Raw genomic sequence first — 14,786 nt, forward strand, 5'->3', positions numbered from 1 at the left:
AAGAACGCTTCGAAGGAGAGACACGTCCGGTTGTGCTCCTCACCTCAGTCGCCCAGCAGCTTCCGGTGATGTCAGAAATGCTAAGAACTGGTCACGTCCCCAGCTGGTCATCGTTGTTTTCCATCTGTCCCAGAATTACCCCATGAGAAAGGCATCTCTCGTGGGACACAGCTCACGGTGGAGCTTGTGTTGGTCGTGTGCTTCAGTCAGAGGTTCGACGCTCTCTCTCAGTGTGGATCCACACTGGTTCATAGTCAGCTGGGTTGACAGTAACTGTTAGGCAACCCTGGTAAACCTAGAGCTGTTCACCAGGGCATTTTCAAGGTTTATGCTCAGCAGGAGAGAGAAAATCTCAATGAATTCCACGTGGCTCCGCTGGGCTCCGCTGGGCTCCGCTGGACTCCACTGCTCCTCATGGTCACTCCTGGTCCTGGGTTCTGTGGAGACGCAGACAGTCACTCCGCATCACTTCTCCTCAGCCGTGACCCAGCATGTCCCCAAAGCCCCTGAGTCACACCACTCCTTACACCCTCTTATTGGGGGTTGGCTCACTCGCTCACTCGCACGCCCACACACTGCAGTTTGGTCCTCGACAAGCAGAACATCCTGCAGAAGCAGCACAGTTGACACATGACACACAGAGAAGATACTGTATACGTAACTATGTAACTGTGTATGTACCCACAATAAAAGAGTACAAAGTTATAAGAATTAAAGAGTAACTTCTTATGCTCCAGTTATTAGTACGGTTATTAGTGAGGTTATTAGAGCCACTGAGAGGCGGAAGCAAACTCCCCCCAGGAGCTCCTGTTGCCCTCTAATGCTCTGCAGTCCATCTATATGAGGAACAGACCGGCTGCTCCGAAGAAACACCTTAATCCACTTAGGACCTTGCTGTCGTGGTTCTCTGATCTCGGGCCGAAGAAACGCACGTAAATCCGTGCCGAGAGCAGCGGAGCGACACGACCGACCCGCGGGACGGCTGGGGATGTGAGACGTGCCGACCTGTTGCTGTGGGCCACGGCGCCTGAGGGACCGGCCCGGTCGCCGAGCGCGGAGCCGCTCCGCACACGTGCCTGACATGCGGAGGCGCCGCCCGAAGGAAGCCGGGCCCGCGACTCGCTGACGGAATCGTGCGCTCCACCAGGTGAGCCTCTTCTCCCTGCCCCTCCGCTTTCCCGGCGCCACCCTGCCCTGTTCTGAGCCGCTCTGCTGGACTTGTGAGCAGTCGTCACATTGAGGATGGAAGCGTCCACGGTGGAGACGTGTGGCCCTCACTCGCTACTTGAGCCGGATGGACGACGGACGTTCACTGCAGCGTAGCCACAGTTATGAGCCACAGATATTTTATTGTCACAGGCAGCCAGCGATGTGAGTATTTCTTAACTGGTTCCAGTTTTGTAGGAGTGTCCTAAAAAGAAACTCGCGAAGGGATTTCAGCACAATCGTACGGCCCGAGTGCCTGCGCTGCACGGTCAGCAGGTCACCCCACCGGCTGGTTTCGCACACTGACCACTCTGCTCTCTCCCGCTTTGTCCGGCCGGCTTCATTCTATTGGTTCTACCCTAAAGTCACCGGCGGTGGACGTCCCTGTCGGCCACATGGGACGAGCTCAATCCCCACGTCAGACATCCACCTGAAGCCACTAACCCGAGGAAGGTGTAATCCAGTTTAGGAACGGTGACCGACAGCAAATGCTCTAATTGGCTGTTCGTTACTCTCCGGGACACACAGGGTGCGAACGTGTGCTCATTTACAGTGTTCGGTGCTGAGGCACGTCGCTGTTGCAGGGATGTAAAGATGCTCATCAGCCCAGAAGATGGAGGACATATCCCACGAGATCTTGAACGACTGGGGAGCAGCGAAAACGCTGCTGTAAAATCTTTGAGAGATCATGAAGTAAATCAAAGCTTTGCAAGGTGGAGAGCTGAACTAACGCACAATCTGGAGCGTGGGATTGAGGCCAGTGAGAGAGGGCAGGGTGCAGGGTTCGGCCAGAATTATCTCGCAAACGCAGATGGAGAGCTGTTCTTCTTCGAGATCGAGCAGATCAAAGCTGCTTGTGAAGAACCACAGACCTAAAGTTGTGGGTTCATAACCCGAAGGTTGTGGGTTCAGGTCCCAGGAGAGGCCGTGCTGTAGGAGCACTGAACGAGTTGCTGCAGGAGCCTTTAAAATTCCCAGCTGTGTGGATGGCTGTAAACGCAACTTTGGATGAAAGGCTGAGTGATGGAATGCTGAATACATCTGTACGAGCGGGCGCGCAGACACACACGCACGCACACGCACGCACACGCACGCACACACACCTGTATAGCCTTGCTGGGCACTGCCCTGTACACACACTGTGCTGCGGTTGGGTTTCGGACTTTTCGGGTCCTTCGGGCCTCTAACCGAGCTGCTCCGTGTGCCTGCAGACAGAGCCGGGGCCATGGGATGTGGGGTGTCCAAGTCCAGCCAGTTCCATGTGCAACGGTGCGAAAAAGGTAATGAGAAGCGTGGGAGCTGCCGCCTCGCCGTGCCCATGCTGACAGCGGAGGAATTCTGGCAAAGGAGGCAGAACTTTCGAGGAAAAGCGTTGCTTCGTTTCCTTACTTTTTAGCTTTCCTCGGCTACAAAGAGTGAGCAGATGGAGATACGCACACCGGTGTTACTCTCGCTAGGCCGTCGTGTCACACGCATTATGAGCTCTTCTCAAGTTTACTGTGAAGGATGACAGTGTTTTTATACAACATATTCAGTCACCTGCCTTACGTTCTCTTTTCAACCTTGTTTTCTTTCACCTTTTCCCCCTCGAAACGGCAGGAAACGTCATCGTTCCAGGTAGGGCGTCCTTGTTGTCGAGTCCTACTTTGATAGCTGGAAGCACTGAGTCCATAGAGCCACTGGTGTGCGGCACATTCTGGAGTAAAACTTCCTCTTTCGCTTCTATAACAAATGTATTAAGATGTGGTGACCAGAGGATGTTGAGGAAGGGTCGCTAAGAAGCCCGTGTGTCAATACATGTTGGGAGCGTCGTCCCGATCTCCTCTGTGGTCACACATCATAAGACATGCAGTACATGGCTGATGGGTGAACGGACAGGACTAACGATTTCCCGCTCATTCCTTTTGTGGCTCCCGAGCTGCAGCGGCCACAGGTAAGAGAGCAGCTGTCGCTTCGCATCTCCATCGAAGGGTCTTTGTCCGCTGTGAAACGCACCGGACTCCCGCTCCCGTACTCTGCACGAGAGAGAAGCTTCCGCCGAGAGCACGAACGTCGCCGTAAATCCTCACTGCGGGAGCTGGCCCTCCGTCCCTCTCTGTGAACCGTAGTCTTTGAGGAGCAGAGCTGAGCCCCTCGGAGAATGATACTAATCGGGTTTCTGACTTCTGTGCCCCCAGTGATGAGAGCCGCCGTGCTCATTCAGATGTGGTACCGCAAATATGTGGCGCGAATGGAGATGAGACGACGGTGCACCTGGAACATCTTCCAGTCTATTGAATACGCAGGAGAGCAGGACCAGATCAAGGTGGGACTAAAACAGAAGAGGCAACACAGCCCAGTTCCAGAGTAATCCTGCCCTCTAGACGTAAACATTTTCTTGAACGTATTTCAGAGAATGACTTAAACACTTGGATGAGATTTGTACCATAGTAAGTAAAGAGACATTTACATCAACTGGAACTCTTCTAGTCTTTCGTACTAATCTGTACTTAATATTCTCCATGTCCTTCATAGCTGTACAATTTCCTTGGTTACCTCATGGATCACTTCACACCGTCGAGCAGCGAACGTGAGAACCACTTCTTCTGTCGGTCCCATGTTGAGCCTTCGAACTTTAGACCGAAGGAGTCCCAGGGCTGTACTGCAGCGAGAGATCGAGAGTAATTCGGTGTGCTTAGAAGTTACGAATGACTAAGGCTTTGCGAAGCGAAATTATGAGTGATCAAGAGAATGCAGAGCAGACAGAGGTGAGGAGTCGACAGGTGTTTTAGAAGCTGAAGAAATGGACTTTAACAAACTCTGCTGGACCCTTCAATGTAGCCGCGCACTTGTGTGCAAAAGTATGCAAACTGCTTCAGATCAGTGTCAGCAAACACTTGTAAAATGACATCAGTGATGAGGTTTTTTTTTTCGCGTCTCAGGCAACTTGATCTGCCACATCTTCAGGGAGAACGAGGTGTGCCGCGACGCCGAATGGGAGCGGTATTTCTGCTACAAGAACATTGAGATTCCGGAGGTCTACTCAGGGCCACACCTGACATTCCCCCTGACGGCGAGCCAGGCTGCTGGCCTGGTGGAATCTTTCAAGAACAAGCAAGTATGTCCTGTCCAGAATCACGCTGGAAGCAAGTCGTGACGGGTCTCTCTAATTAGCGTCAGCGAATCCCAGTTGACCCCAGTTTACCCCTGTTATTTACCATTTGGTTTCTCCTAATCAACTGGATTAATTGATGGGAATTTAGTCCCTCAAACCTGCAGTGTTTTGTTCTCCTGTAATCAGCAGGTTGAGTCTCCCTTCGCCATTTCTCTTCTCTCATCTAACTCATTGAGCTGTTGGAGCAGCAACTGAGGTGTAAATCCAGGGTAAAGTAAGACAAAAAGCATACAAATGGTCTGAGCTCCTGTCTCGTCTTCCTCCTCGTCTGTTCCTCCTAGTAGCAGCTCCATTCTCGATACGTCCTGCAGCTCCTCCTGGAGACATGGAAGCTGCTTCGCATCCTACCCAACATCAACCGGGTCTCCACCTGCCACAGCAAGGAGATCTCTATCTGCGGTGAAGACCAACAGTTTCTCCTGTTGACTTTGTCATTTGTGCCAGTTTTCTGCTGAAAACAGCCAAAATCAGTGATGCATTTTTTGCTCTAAATGTAATCTTGTTAGGTGACTTACATGGACAGCTCGAAGACCTGCTGCTGATATTTTACAAGGTATGTACTCAACTAAGCGAAACCCCTCAGTTCACCAGACAGGCATTTGAAGATCTCTGTGAACTTCCACAGTTTGACCAGTTCTGCCCCGTAAAAGCTGTAGATGCTGGTGGCTGGGAGATGACGGTAGTGATGTGATGCGTTGCTTCGATCCTCAGAATGGAATGCCATCCATGGAGAAGCCGTACGTTTTCAATGGAGACTTTGTGGATCGTGGGAAGGACTCCATTGAGATCCTCCTCATTCTGTTTGCTTTCCTGCTCGTGTATCCCAGTGACGTGCACCTCAACAGGGGAAACCATGAAGACCACATTGTGAACCTGAGGTACCCCAGAAGAAGCATGCAGTCATTCATTGAGCATCTTTGGAAAGTTAAAGGAAAGGGTTTCTAAGACTTTGCCTTCTGTTCTTTTCAGATACGGTTTCACCAAAGAAGTCCTGGGGAAATACAGGGTATCTCAGATCCATTTCTCAGTCATATTTAGGTGGAATCACTCTTAGCCCTTAAAAGTGCATTGTTTTACTGGTGTAAAATAAAAAGCCATGCAGCTACTAGAATGTGCATTTTCCACTTACTTCCCACCTTGGTGCCAAAGACTTCCTACGAGCAAGACCTTGAGATGAAGAGGTGCTCTTAAATTTCCCAAATTTCCACATTGCTCTGCTGACGCCCTGGTCGCCTATAGCTAACAAGTTCCCTCTTTGTAGAACATCAGGGTTTTCTAGTGGCCTTCACAAAAACATCTAAAGCAAGATGACAGGAAACTGGTTGCACAACACTGTCTGACTGAAGCCATTCCCTCACGTGAGCAAATTTAGCGAAATCATTGTGAAAGACAGTTTCCCTCCTGCAAGGCAATAAACATTAACTTTTACCTGGTTTGTGCACGAAAGGGTATGAATGAACAGGGAAAAAATAAAAGTAAATGTGGTGACTTCTGGTCTTCTGCAGGTGCATGGGAAAAGAATTCTGAAGCTGCTCCAAAAGATCTTCAGCTGGTTGCCCCTGGCGACCGTGATTGACCACAAGGTGCTAGTCTTGCACGGAGGAATCTCTGATGCCACTGACCTCAGTCTCCTTGCCAAAGTGGACAGGCACAGAGTAAGAGCCCAGGAACCTTGGCTGAAATAATGGTGCCTCCTATTTCACCAAAACAAGGTGTTGGTTGGTCGAATGAAGTTGCCGTGAGGGATGCAGTAGCTTCAGTCCATTTCCATGCCAGTAACCTGTGAGTATTATGGACTCATACACCGGTCTCACCTCACAGTATGTCTCAGCGTTGAGGCCACCAAAGAAGAAACCAGGGTCAGAGGATCAGCTGTCCATGGACTCCGACATGGAGGACGACTCCTGGATATCTAGGGTCAGCGCTGGCACCCGAAGACGGGCTTCCTTGACCTACATGAAGCCCTTTGCCTCACGAAATGACTTCCAGCACCGCTCCCTTCAGGACTTCTCCAGACACATCATTCGGCCCCTACGGGAAGAGCCGAAGGACCGACGGCGGCAGGCCGAATTCACTCTATCCAGCCAGGACTTGCTTCAGTGTTCCTCTACCGACCCAGACTCCTGCCAGCCTGGCGACGTCAACCACGAGGAGTGGAAGCAGGTAACCGGCTCTGTCCGTGACCCCCTGGAGCACTGGGCCATCTCTCTTCACTCTCTGCACACTCTCATTGTGCGGCTCTGCTCCTGCAGATCGTAGACCTGCTATGGAGTGACCCCATGTCCCAGGACGGCTGCATCCCCAACGAGGTGCGGGGTGGCGGCTGCTACTGGGGTCCAGATGTGACAGAGCAGGTCCTGAGTAAGAACCACTTACAGCTGCTGATCCGCTCCCACGAGTGCAAACAGGAGGGCTACGAGTTCTGTCACAGCCGCAAGGTGAGGCCCCCAGCATCATTGCACATCTGCGAGGGGAGCCACGAGACCCCTCAGGAGGACCGGCAAAGTGCGATGGGGGGCTGGAGATGGCTGGAGCTTGCAGTGATGGCCAGAACATGTCTATGCGGACTGTGTGCAGTAGGGGCTTACTGTGCTTGCTTTGCTTTGTCCCTCCATGCGATCAGGTCCTGACGATTTTCTCTGCATCCAACTATTACGAGGTGGGCAGTAATCGGGGGGCTTACATCACACTGGGTCCAGACCTGATACCCCACCTCATTCAGTACCAAGCCAGCAGCATGACCCGAGAGCTGACTCTAACTCAAAGGTAAAACATGTAGTGCTTTGTGTGCCATCCAGAGCCACGGACTGTTTGCCGAAGGGTTAGCTAGGGGCTCGTTACCATGATGCTCCGATGGAAAATACCATTCCGAGCTTAAATCGTGCCCATCTGAAACTCAGAAGCTGTCTGGGGCCTGTCCACAGGGTGGGCTGGACTGAGCACTCGGCCCTCAAAGTCGTGAGAGAGCAGCTCTTTGCGCACAGATCTGACCTCACCGGTGCCTTCCAGGAGTTTGATAAGGAGAACACAGGTAAGGCTGCTCCCTGGCCATTGGGTTACCTGCCCATAGCCCATCACAGACCCCGCCACTCCACTCGTCCCTTTCAGCTGTGCTCGGAAGGTTATGAAGCTTCGCCTACAACATCACGTAGTTTTTTCTTTAAGGTTTAAACTGATGTTTGATGTTCAGATTTATGTTCCCAAGTAAATTATCTGTAGAAACTGATCATAATGTCTGTTAAATTTGTAATGCTCTTCTGTGCCGTGTCCTTTGGTTCCCGTGAAAAGGAGGGTCAAAGGCTTCCTGTGTGGATCCCTCTCTGTGTGATGCTCTAACGTGTGCATGGGTCTCTCAATGGTCTTCCGTGCAGTACTGCAGCATGTAGGGTGGATGATACTGAGATAAACAGCCGACGGCCTACAGCAGGTCCCACCAAGCTGAGCAAAGCATGATGCCGTTGTGCACCACATTACACTGATGTTACCACGGCACAGGTATGATCAGCCTGAACGACTGGGCCAGAGCCGTGGAGGCCGTTCTGCACCTGGGCATCCCGTGGAGGGTCCTCCGTTCCCAGCTGGTTCCCAACGCCCCTGATGGCATGATGAACTACCGCTCCTGGTTCCGCGAACTGGCCATCAAAGAACCAGACACTGAGGTGGGTGAAAATGAGGCCGTCCAACCCTGATGGCTGACCAGCTGGCTACCGGCGATGGACGTCTTCCTCCAAACAGCTTGCTTGGATATACTCAGAAAGAGCCTTGTGCTGATTTTCTCTTGAGCCAAAGTGGCAGACGGCAATTTATACATTACTTAAGATGCCAGCTACTGAGCTCCCACGACCTCCCTTTGACTTTCCATGTGAGGAGAAAGGGCTCTAATGGATGGTGTGGAAGATGTCAACTTGTAGCAAGCTCTTCCTGACCAACATGTCCCATTTCCTTTCCAGCACATCCACCAAGCCCTGCTGGAGACAGTGTACCGACATCGTTCTACCCTGGAGACCATTTTTAGGATCGTGGACACCGACCACTCTGGTAAGGCCTTGGGTCATGCTCCCGCTGCCACAGTTTCACGTGTGCAAACAAGATCGGTTTTGTCAAGAGTGTGACCGAAGGCTTATTCAGCTGAAGGCTTCTCCCGTCCTCTGACTCTTTACTCATGCTGTAATACATGACATCTGAGCACATACCTTTGTCCCTTGAAGGCCTCATCTCACTGGAAGATTTCCATCAGACATGGAAACTGCTCAGCGCCTACCTGAAGATGGAGATCAGCGACGAGGCCATCTCTAACCTGGCCATCAGCATTGATGCCAACAGAGATGGCTGCATTGACATCAATGAGTTCATGGAGGCCTTCCGATTGGTTGACAAGAGCCGCCTAGAGACAGGAAACCTCTTTCAGCGTAGTACTGCCGTGAGTGACATGCTATCCGATCAGCCTCCATCTGAACTGCAGACATATGACCAGCATCCTGGTGCTGGTGTCCATCCAGTACTCGGAAAGCCTTCGCGCCAACCTCTGTTTGACCCTTGCCCATATAACGAACCACCTTCTGATCAACTGCCATCTCCATCAGACTATTCACTATCTGATCAGACCCTGTCTGGCCATTCGCCATCTAACAAACTGGCATCTGACTACTCTGCAACTCATCGTTTTTCCTCCAGCCGTACCTCATTAGATCGCTTCCCGTCAGACCCACCTCCACATGACAAGCCTGCATCTGACCAACCTGCATGTGAGCTGTCTTCAGCACAGCAGCCATGTGACCAAACGGTATGTGACCAAGCTCAGTGTGAAGAGCCTGTGGCTGACCAGCACACTGCACCTGAAGGTGATTTTTCACTCCTCACCACATGTGGTTCTTTATAGCATGACGAGAGAAGAGTCCTTCGCAACGGCGTCCTTTGCTCTAATGTGTCAGCTAGAGAAAGAGCCCGACTAATGAAACCATCACAGATAACAAAAAAGCAGCAACAGTTCAAGTCGCAAGCAATCATTTTGAAGGCGTGAAAGAAACATGAAACATGAAATGTTTATTTCTTATCCTGACGTAATATTTGTAGGTGAAATCGAAAAGTGTCGCAATTGTAGCGTGATGCAGTCATATGTGCGTGGCGAGGACGTCCAACGGACACTTTCATTCAGATGCCGGGACGTGCGTCTCAGCGCGTTGCTTTGCAGAGCTCCACAAAAATGTAATTACATCATTGGAAAGTAGATTTTAAGAGCAGTAGCACACTTGTCATTTCAGCTCGCGTTTGTCTCGCTTCTGTGGGAATAACTGGTGTAGTTGAGTTGAAGGCAAAGCGTAGCACGGAGATATTAGATCCGCCTTCGTTTGTTGCTCAGGAGAGTCTCTACGTAGCAGCAAGGAAAGTTCCTGCGACGATGGAGTAGGTTCACATGACACATTATCAACCGCGGAAGGGTCATATGAGGGAAAGCTGGCGTCCCCAAAAGGCTGAGGGACGACAGCGGTCCACGGAGGGTGACAATGTCGGGCCTCTGCGCTCGGGCGCCGTGTCTTTACAGAGCCCGAACTTAATGTTTCACCCAAACGCAAGTGATGTTTACGTGATGCTTCAACGCACACTTTAAGGTCCCGTGAATAACGAAGGGGCGAAGAGCGACCGAGTCGTCCTGCTTCAGGGGCCAAGCGCCGAGACACCAAAGACATGTGTCCGGCGTCACTCCAGGATCACGGTTTACTTACACGCTACAGGTCACGCAACCGCAAAGCGCCACGTCAACAAGTTCCTGCCGGGTGGACAAACGCGGCGACTCGCACTGCTGCTGAGCGGCAAACCACAGCTCAATCGGGTGCCGGCTGCCCCGAAGCCCGCACCCACAGCAGTCTGGTTGGGCCTCCACGTCTCCATCCGGCACGAGGGAGCTCCTGCACCCTGGGGACACAGCCAAGCATCTGAAATCCAATCGATAACTATTGACGAGATGTAGCCCTTTACATAAATGACCCGCCCTTCCCGATACAAGATGCCTCTCGGTGACATTACTGTGAACACTCGACGAGTGTCGTTTTGCTCCACAGCACAGTACAGCTGAGCCTCAACTGAAAAACACAACATGTCCCCAAGTGTCCGCACTCCCCCACAGCGAGAAAAGTCTTTGTAATACAGTTGAATCCTTTGCTCCACTGACATCTGTTAAAAACATGACATAAAGCAGCTATATTTAAAATGCTGCTGTAAAACTCTATTTATTCTGTTTTAATCAGCAATTCGTACAATGCGCGGTCTCAACGCTTCTCTGTCCTGGAGACGCCGCTGTGAGACAGGGGTCACCGGTTTCTTTCTATAAACTTGAAGGCACTGTAAAGTGTACTATAAAATGACTGAAAATCCTCTGCCTCCCAGCTGCTCCTTCCTCCCGGACTACTGTAAGCTCTCCAGCTGATACAGAATACCACGGTACGAGTTGTGTTTGATCTACCAAAGCGTTCCTATGTATCTCACTGTCTTCCTTCCTCATTTTGTCTCACTTCTCCCCTGATCTCCTAAGAGCAATTAAAGTTTTTAAAAATAATTTGTTTAATAATGGAAAGCCTATATGGACCTACTGGTGTGATATACACTGGTTTATACTGTGGTACGATACAAACTGATCGTACTCAAGAATCACGCGTCTATCCGAATGTCTCCTGTCGCTGTAACTGATTCTTTGTATTGTTCTCTGAGATGTACGTCGCTTTGGAGGAAGACCTCTGCTAAATCAATAAATGTAAATGTAAATGTAAGTGAAAAAATGCGTGTCATTCATCATGGCACCTGTTCAGGTGCCGTGCGGCTTCATGTGCTGCTTGTGCACTACAGACGCTACGGGAGAAAATGATACAGAAAAGACAGTGAGTTAAGAAGGAAGAGGATTCAATTTAAAGAAAAAGGATAAAAAAGTTGAAGCGTAATCTTGAAATCCTAACCTATTTTACTGTGATGCAGGGAACCTCCCTCACGCTCATCTTCTCGGTCCATTTCGTTGTCATCGAACAGACCCGGTGTTCAATTCAGATCTTTAAACGTTATGGTTAAACCTTTTTGGCCAAACCTCATGTCCTTTCTTTAAGCCATCGTCCTGCGGAGGAGTCTTAAGTGTTCGCAGCTTCCAGAAACTCCTCTGCAAGCCAGTAGCTGCCCTCTCACCTGCGTGTCCTTGAAGGACTGGAGTCTAGCATCTGACCATCACCCCGGGTTGCTGGGGAATGTTCCCAGCTCACAGGAGCCAACGGAGCGGTTTCTTTCCACCCACAAGACTATCTTGGGGCCCTCAAGCTGCAGTCACATACAGTCACTGAAGAAGAGTTGGGGGGCTATCATCTACATACCCATCTTTCATTTTTTCCATGTGCTTCATCATTGGGGGTGCTACGAGTTGATAATGATCATTTCTGTGTACTTGTACCCTAATTTGTGAACCCAATTGGCAGGGGGAGTTTGTTCATAACTCAAACTCTTGGTAAATCCAACCACATCATCACAATCTGCAAAGGTGTCATAATACAGCTTAATCCCTGCATTTATTTCTGGGTTGGGATCTGTTCAAAACAATGAGTTAAGACATTGACTTATTCTACTTTCGTCAACAGCTCATCCAGTGCAGGGCGTCAGTGTTCCTCTGCTGAAGCTTCAACGTGGGGCTCGAGATGGGGAACACTGGACAGGACACCAATCCCTCAAAAGACTGATTACCTTGACACAAAACTACGTGCAGTTCGATGTGCCGCGTTCCGCTTTATACACGCGAGACACGTGCCGTGTTCGTCCCGCATACAAGGTAGTAGTAAAAAGCGAGTGACCTCAAATATAGACTGCATCTCATTTGTGCCTGAGGGCGCAACAAAACAGACCCTCAGGAAGCAGCCAATTTGTGAAAGTCTCCATATGGTCACTTTTGGTTTGCAATCAATAGACACGCCTCCATTTACTCACTGGATAGTTTCTGTAAGGGCTTCTAAAAGAAAATTTTCAGAAAAGAAAAAGTCTCTCCTACATATCACTGCACCCCACACCCCCTGATTTTAATTTCCTCCCTGAACCACTGAGTAAAAAGCAACTTTAAAATGTGACAAACCAGCTGGATTAACTAGCAAATTGTGGTCCTTTTTGCAGTTACAGAGACTACCACTCAGCCCAGCTCTGCAATCTCGGCACCCACTGAAAGACCAGGCCAAAGATGAACTTAAAACATTTGCATTTTATTGATGCAAATACACTAAAAATGTTTACAAAGGCATTATAGAAATATTTGTGCAGTGTAAATATCAAAACCAAAAGAGAAAAGTGTGAGGACTTTGCACCCAATGACTTGTAAGAAGATTGTCTATTCAGCAGCAGTAGAGATTCATCTTAAAGAACAAATGCTTTTGACATTGACTCTTCTCAGACATTCAGAGGGCTAAATGTGGTAAGAATGTGGTGTTAGAGATGTTAGTGACTGGTGACATTCACAGTCCACTTGTATCGATGGGCCCCTTGTTTGGCACTGAAGCTCAGCCCTCTTGTGGGGCTTCATTCCGTAACCGTCCGGCTCCAAACTAGCTCGCCTGTGGACTGCCCACTGGAACAGGACAAGCTCTGGTCCCACCACCCATGAACATGCCCCACGGCTACCTGTTCAGCGGTCGTCTAAGTGTGTGCTGAGCAGGGAAAGTGACATGTTTGAATCAAATGGCTAAAGGGAGTCCAGCCTTGCGTCGCTTTCCCCGCTGACTCTTCATGCTCATCATCCAGTTCTGTCCAGGATCGTCAGCTGCCCCGGGGGACGGACGCAAATGCCCCTAACCCCCGCGGCTCCCACCACCCCGCACAACGGCTGCTTCCGTTCCACATACAAGCGACGTGTCTCTGAAAAGGCTCTGAAGAACCCGAACCGCGGCTCAGAGTACTGGGGCCCCTGGGGTTCTTTTGTATTCAGTGTGTCCTGCCACCGCTTTATACACATACGTTTACATTTTCGCTCAATATGAAGAAACAAAGACATCACTTTAGAAACAGAACAATTAGACAATCACAAACATTGTTGAGTTACAAAAAAAACTGTTATAAAGTGTTTATTATACATTTTGTATTGCTTTTGTCAATATGTAATACTGAGTGTTTTAGTACATAACATAGCAACACAAGCATTAATATTAAAGATGGGACTTTTGCAATGTAAAAGCAACAACAGAAATTTTTCTGTTAAGATAAAGAATCTGTTGACCTACAGAAGCCACATAAAACCCATTCTCTGCCAGCACTGGAAGCTATGTGTGAAAGACCGCTGTAAACACTAGAGGGGGCCACTGGACAGCCAGCTGTGGGCCGACAAGTAAACATGAGCGAGGAAGCCCTGCCTCTCTGGGTCATCTTTGGTCGGGCAGGGATTCCAGCCGCGCCGGGCCCATGGCTCAGGATTGGCTCGTGGGGTTACTGTCAGGGCGGTGCCGCCCCCCCGACTCTTCAAGTTATTGAGGATCTAGTTCACTGCGGAACCACAGCACTCCGAATTACAAAGACTGCAAACAGCTCTGTTAAGGAGCAAGAAGCGAGAAAGCTTCTAGCTTTGAAGGCCCTTAGTGTGACAATCACAGACAGCCAATCACGATGCGCCAACAGAAGTCCGGCTGGAGGGTGTGCCCAGGGGGCTTGGCTCATCAACAGTGGGAAAAGGGGGAGGAGAAGGGGGGGCGAAAAATGGGGGGGGGGCAGAAGAGTAGCACAATACAGGCACTGTCCATACACAAGCCAGACACCGCTCTGCTTGTGATGAGGACGGAAGGTGCCGCTACTCAGGGACACACCCCCCCCCCCGTACAGAGACACACAGCCTGCTGAAGAGTTTCAGCAATCTTTCCCTCCGATTTGATTTGTGCTCAGTTTGTGACAAGTGAGATATGCACGCACGCACTCCTAGGAGACCTGGAGGTTACATGTTCAACCATGGTCAAAGTTGAGGGGAAAGCCACGCATCCAGGAGTGCGAACAAATTAGCAGCAGCAGCAGAAGAAATGTCTGAGACACACAGGAACGTTATGTTCAGAACGGGACCCCTGAAATACGGCACAATCTTGGCACTGAAATGAACGCAGGACTCAGTGACTGGCTCTTCAACAAAAAAAAAAAATAATAAATTCATATGAACTGCAGGAAGTGCATTTTGAAATGTCTAAAAATGAACAGAGATCCATTCAGCTCTCTGTGGCAATGGGCACAATGTGGGCCAAATGTGACAGAGCATTCAGCTCACTCTACTTTTGCGTTTGGAGAAACCTGTGTCACACACAGGACACACATGGCAGGACAGCGTCCCTCCATGGGCCTAACTGCCCAGTGACACCACCCACGCACACATGGGTTCAGGCTGCCTGACATGTACCCACAGTGCACCAGGGTGGTGCACAATGTCCTACAGTGCTACATA

The 14,786-nt window shown here is 50.1% G+C and overlaps 1 protein-coding gene across 1 annotated transcript; it reads left to right on the plus strand.

Annotated features, from left to right (window-relative positions):
- The first annotated feature begins 3,045 nt into the window (after positions 1-3,045).
- ppef2a (protein phosphatase with EF-hand domain 2a) lies at positions 3,046-10,532 on the plus strand. The gene is made up of 15 exons (XM_018731602.2): positions 3,046-3,511; positions 3,721-3,775; positions 4,128-4,303; positions 4,645-4,759; positions 4,867-4,913; positions 5,072-5,238; positions 5,330-5,366; positions 5,866-6,015; positions 6,182-6,523; positions 6,613-6,798; positions 6,984-7,126; positions 7,285-7,391; positions 7,856-8,019; positions 8,311-8,398; positions 8,569-10,532. Exons 1-15 carry the CDS (start codon positions 3,347-3,349, stop codon positions 9,237-9,239), a joined length of 2,613 nt encoding a protein of 870 aa, XP_018587118.2. The 5' UTR covers positions 3,046-3,346; the 3' UTR covers positions 9,240-10,532.
- The last annotated feature ends 4,254 nt before the right edge of the window (positions 10,533-14,786 follow it).

Source organism: Scleropages formosus, chromosome 17 (genome assembly GCF_900964775.1).
Source record: "Scleropages formosus chromosome 17, fSclFor1.1, whole genome shotgun sequence".
Lineage (NCBI taxonomy): Eukaryota > Metazoa > Chordata > Actinopteri > Osteoglossiformes > Osteoglossidae > Scleropages > Scleropages formosus.

Excerpts from the sequence above, each read along its gene's own strand:
- ppef2a (XM_018731602.2), top strand. The coding sequence starts at position 3,347 with ATGATACTAATCGGGTTTCTGACTTCTGTGCCCCCAGTGATGAGAGCC. Across the intron at positions 4,304-4,644 it reads AATCTTTCAAGAACAAGCAA|CAGCTCCATTCTCGATACGT; the intron begins GTATGTCCTGTC and ends TCCTCCTAGTAG. Across the intron at positions 7,392-7,855 it reads GTTTGATAAGGAGAACACAG|GTATGATCAGCCTGAACGAC; the intron begins GTAAGGCTGCTC and ends ACCACGGCACAG.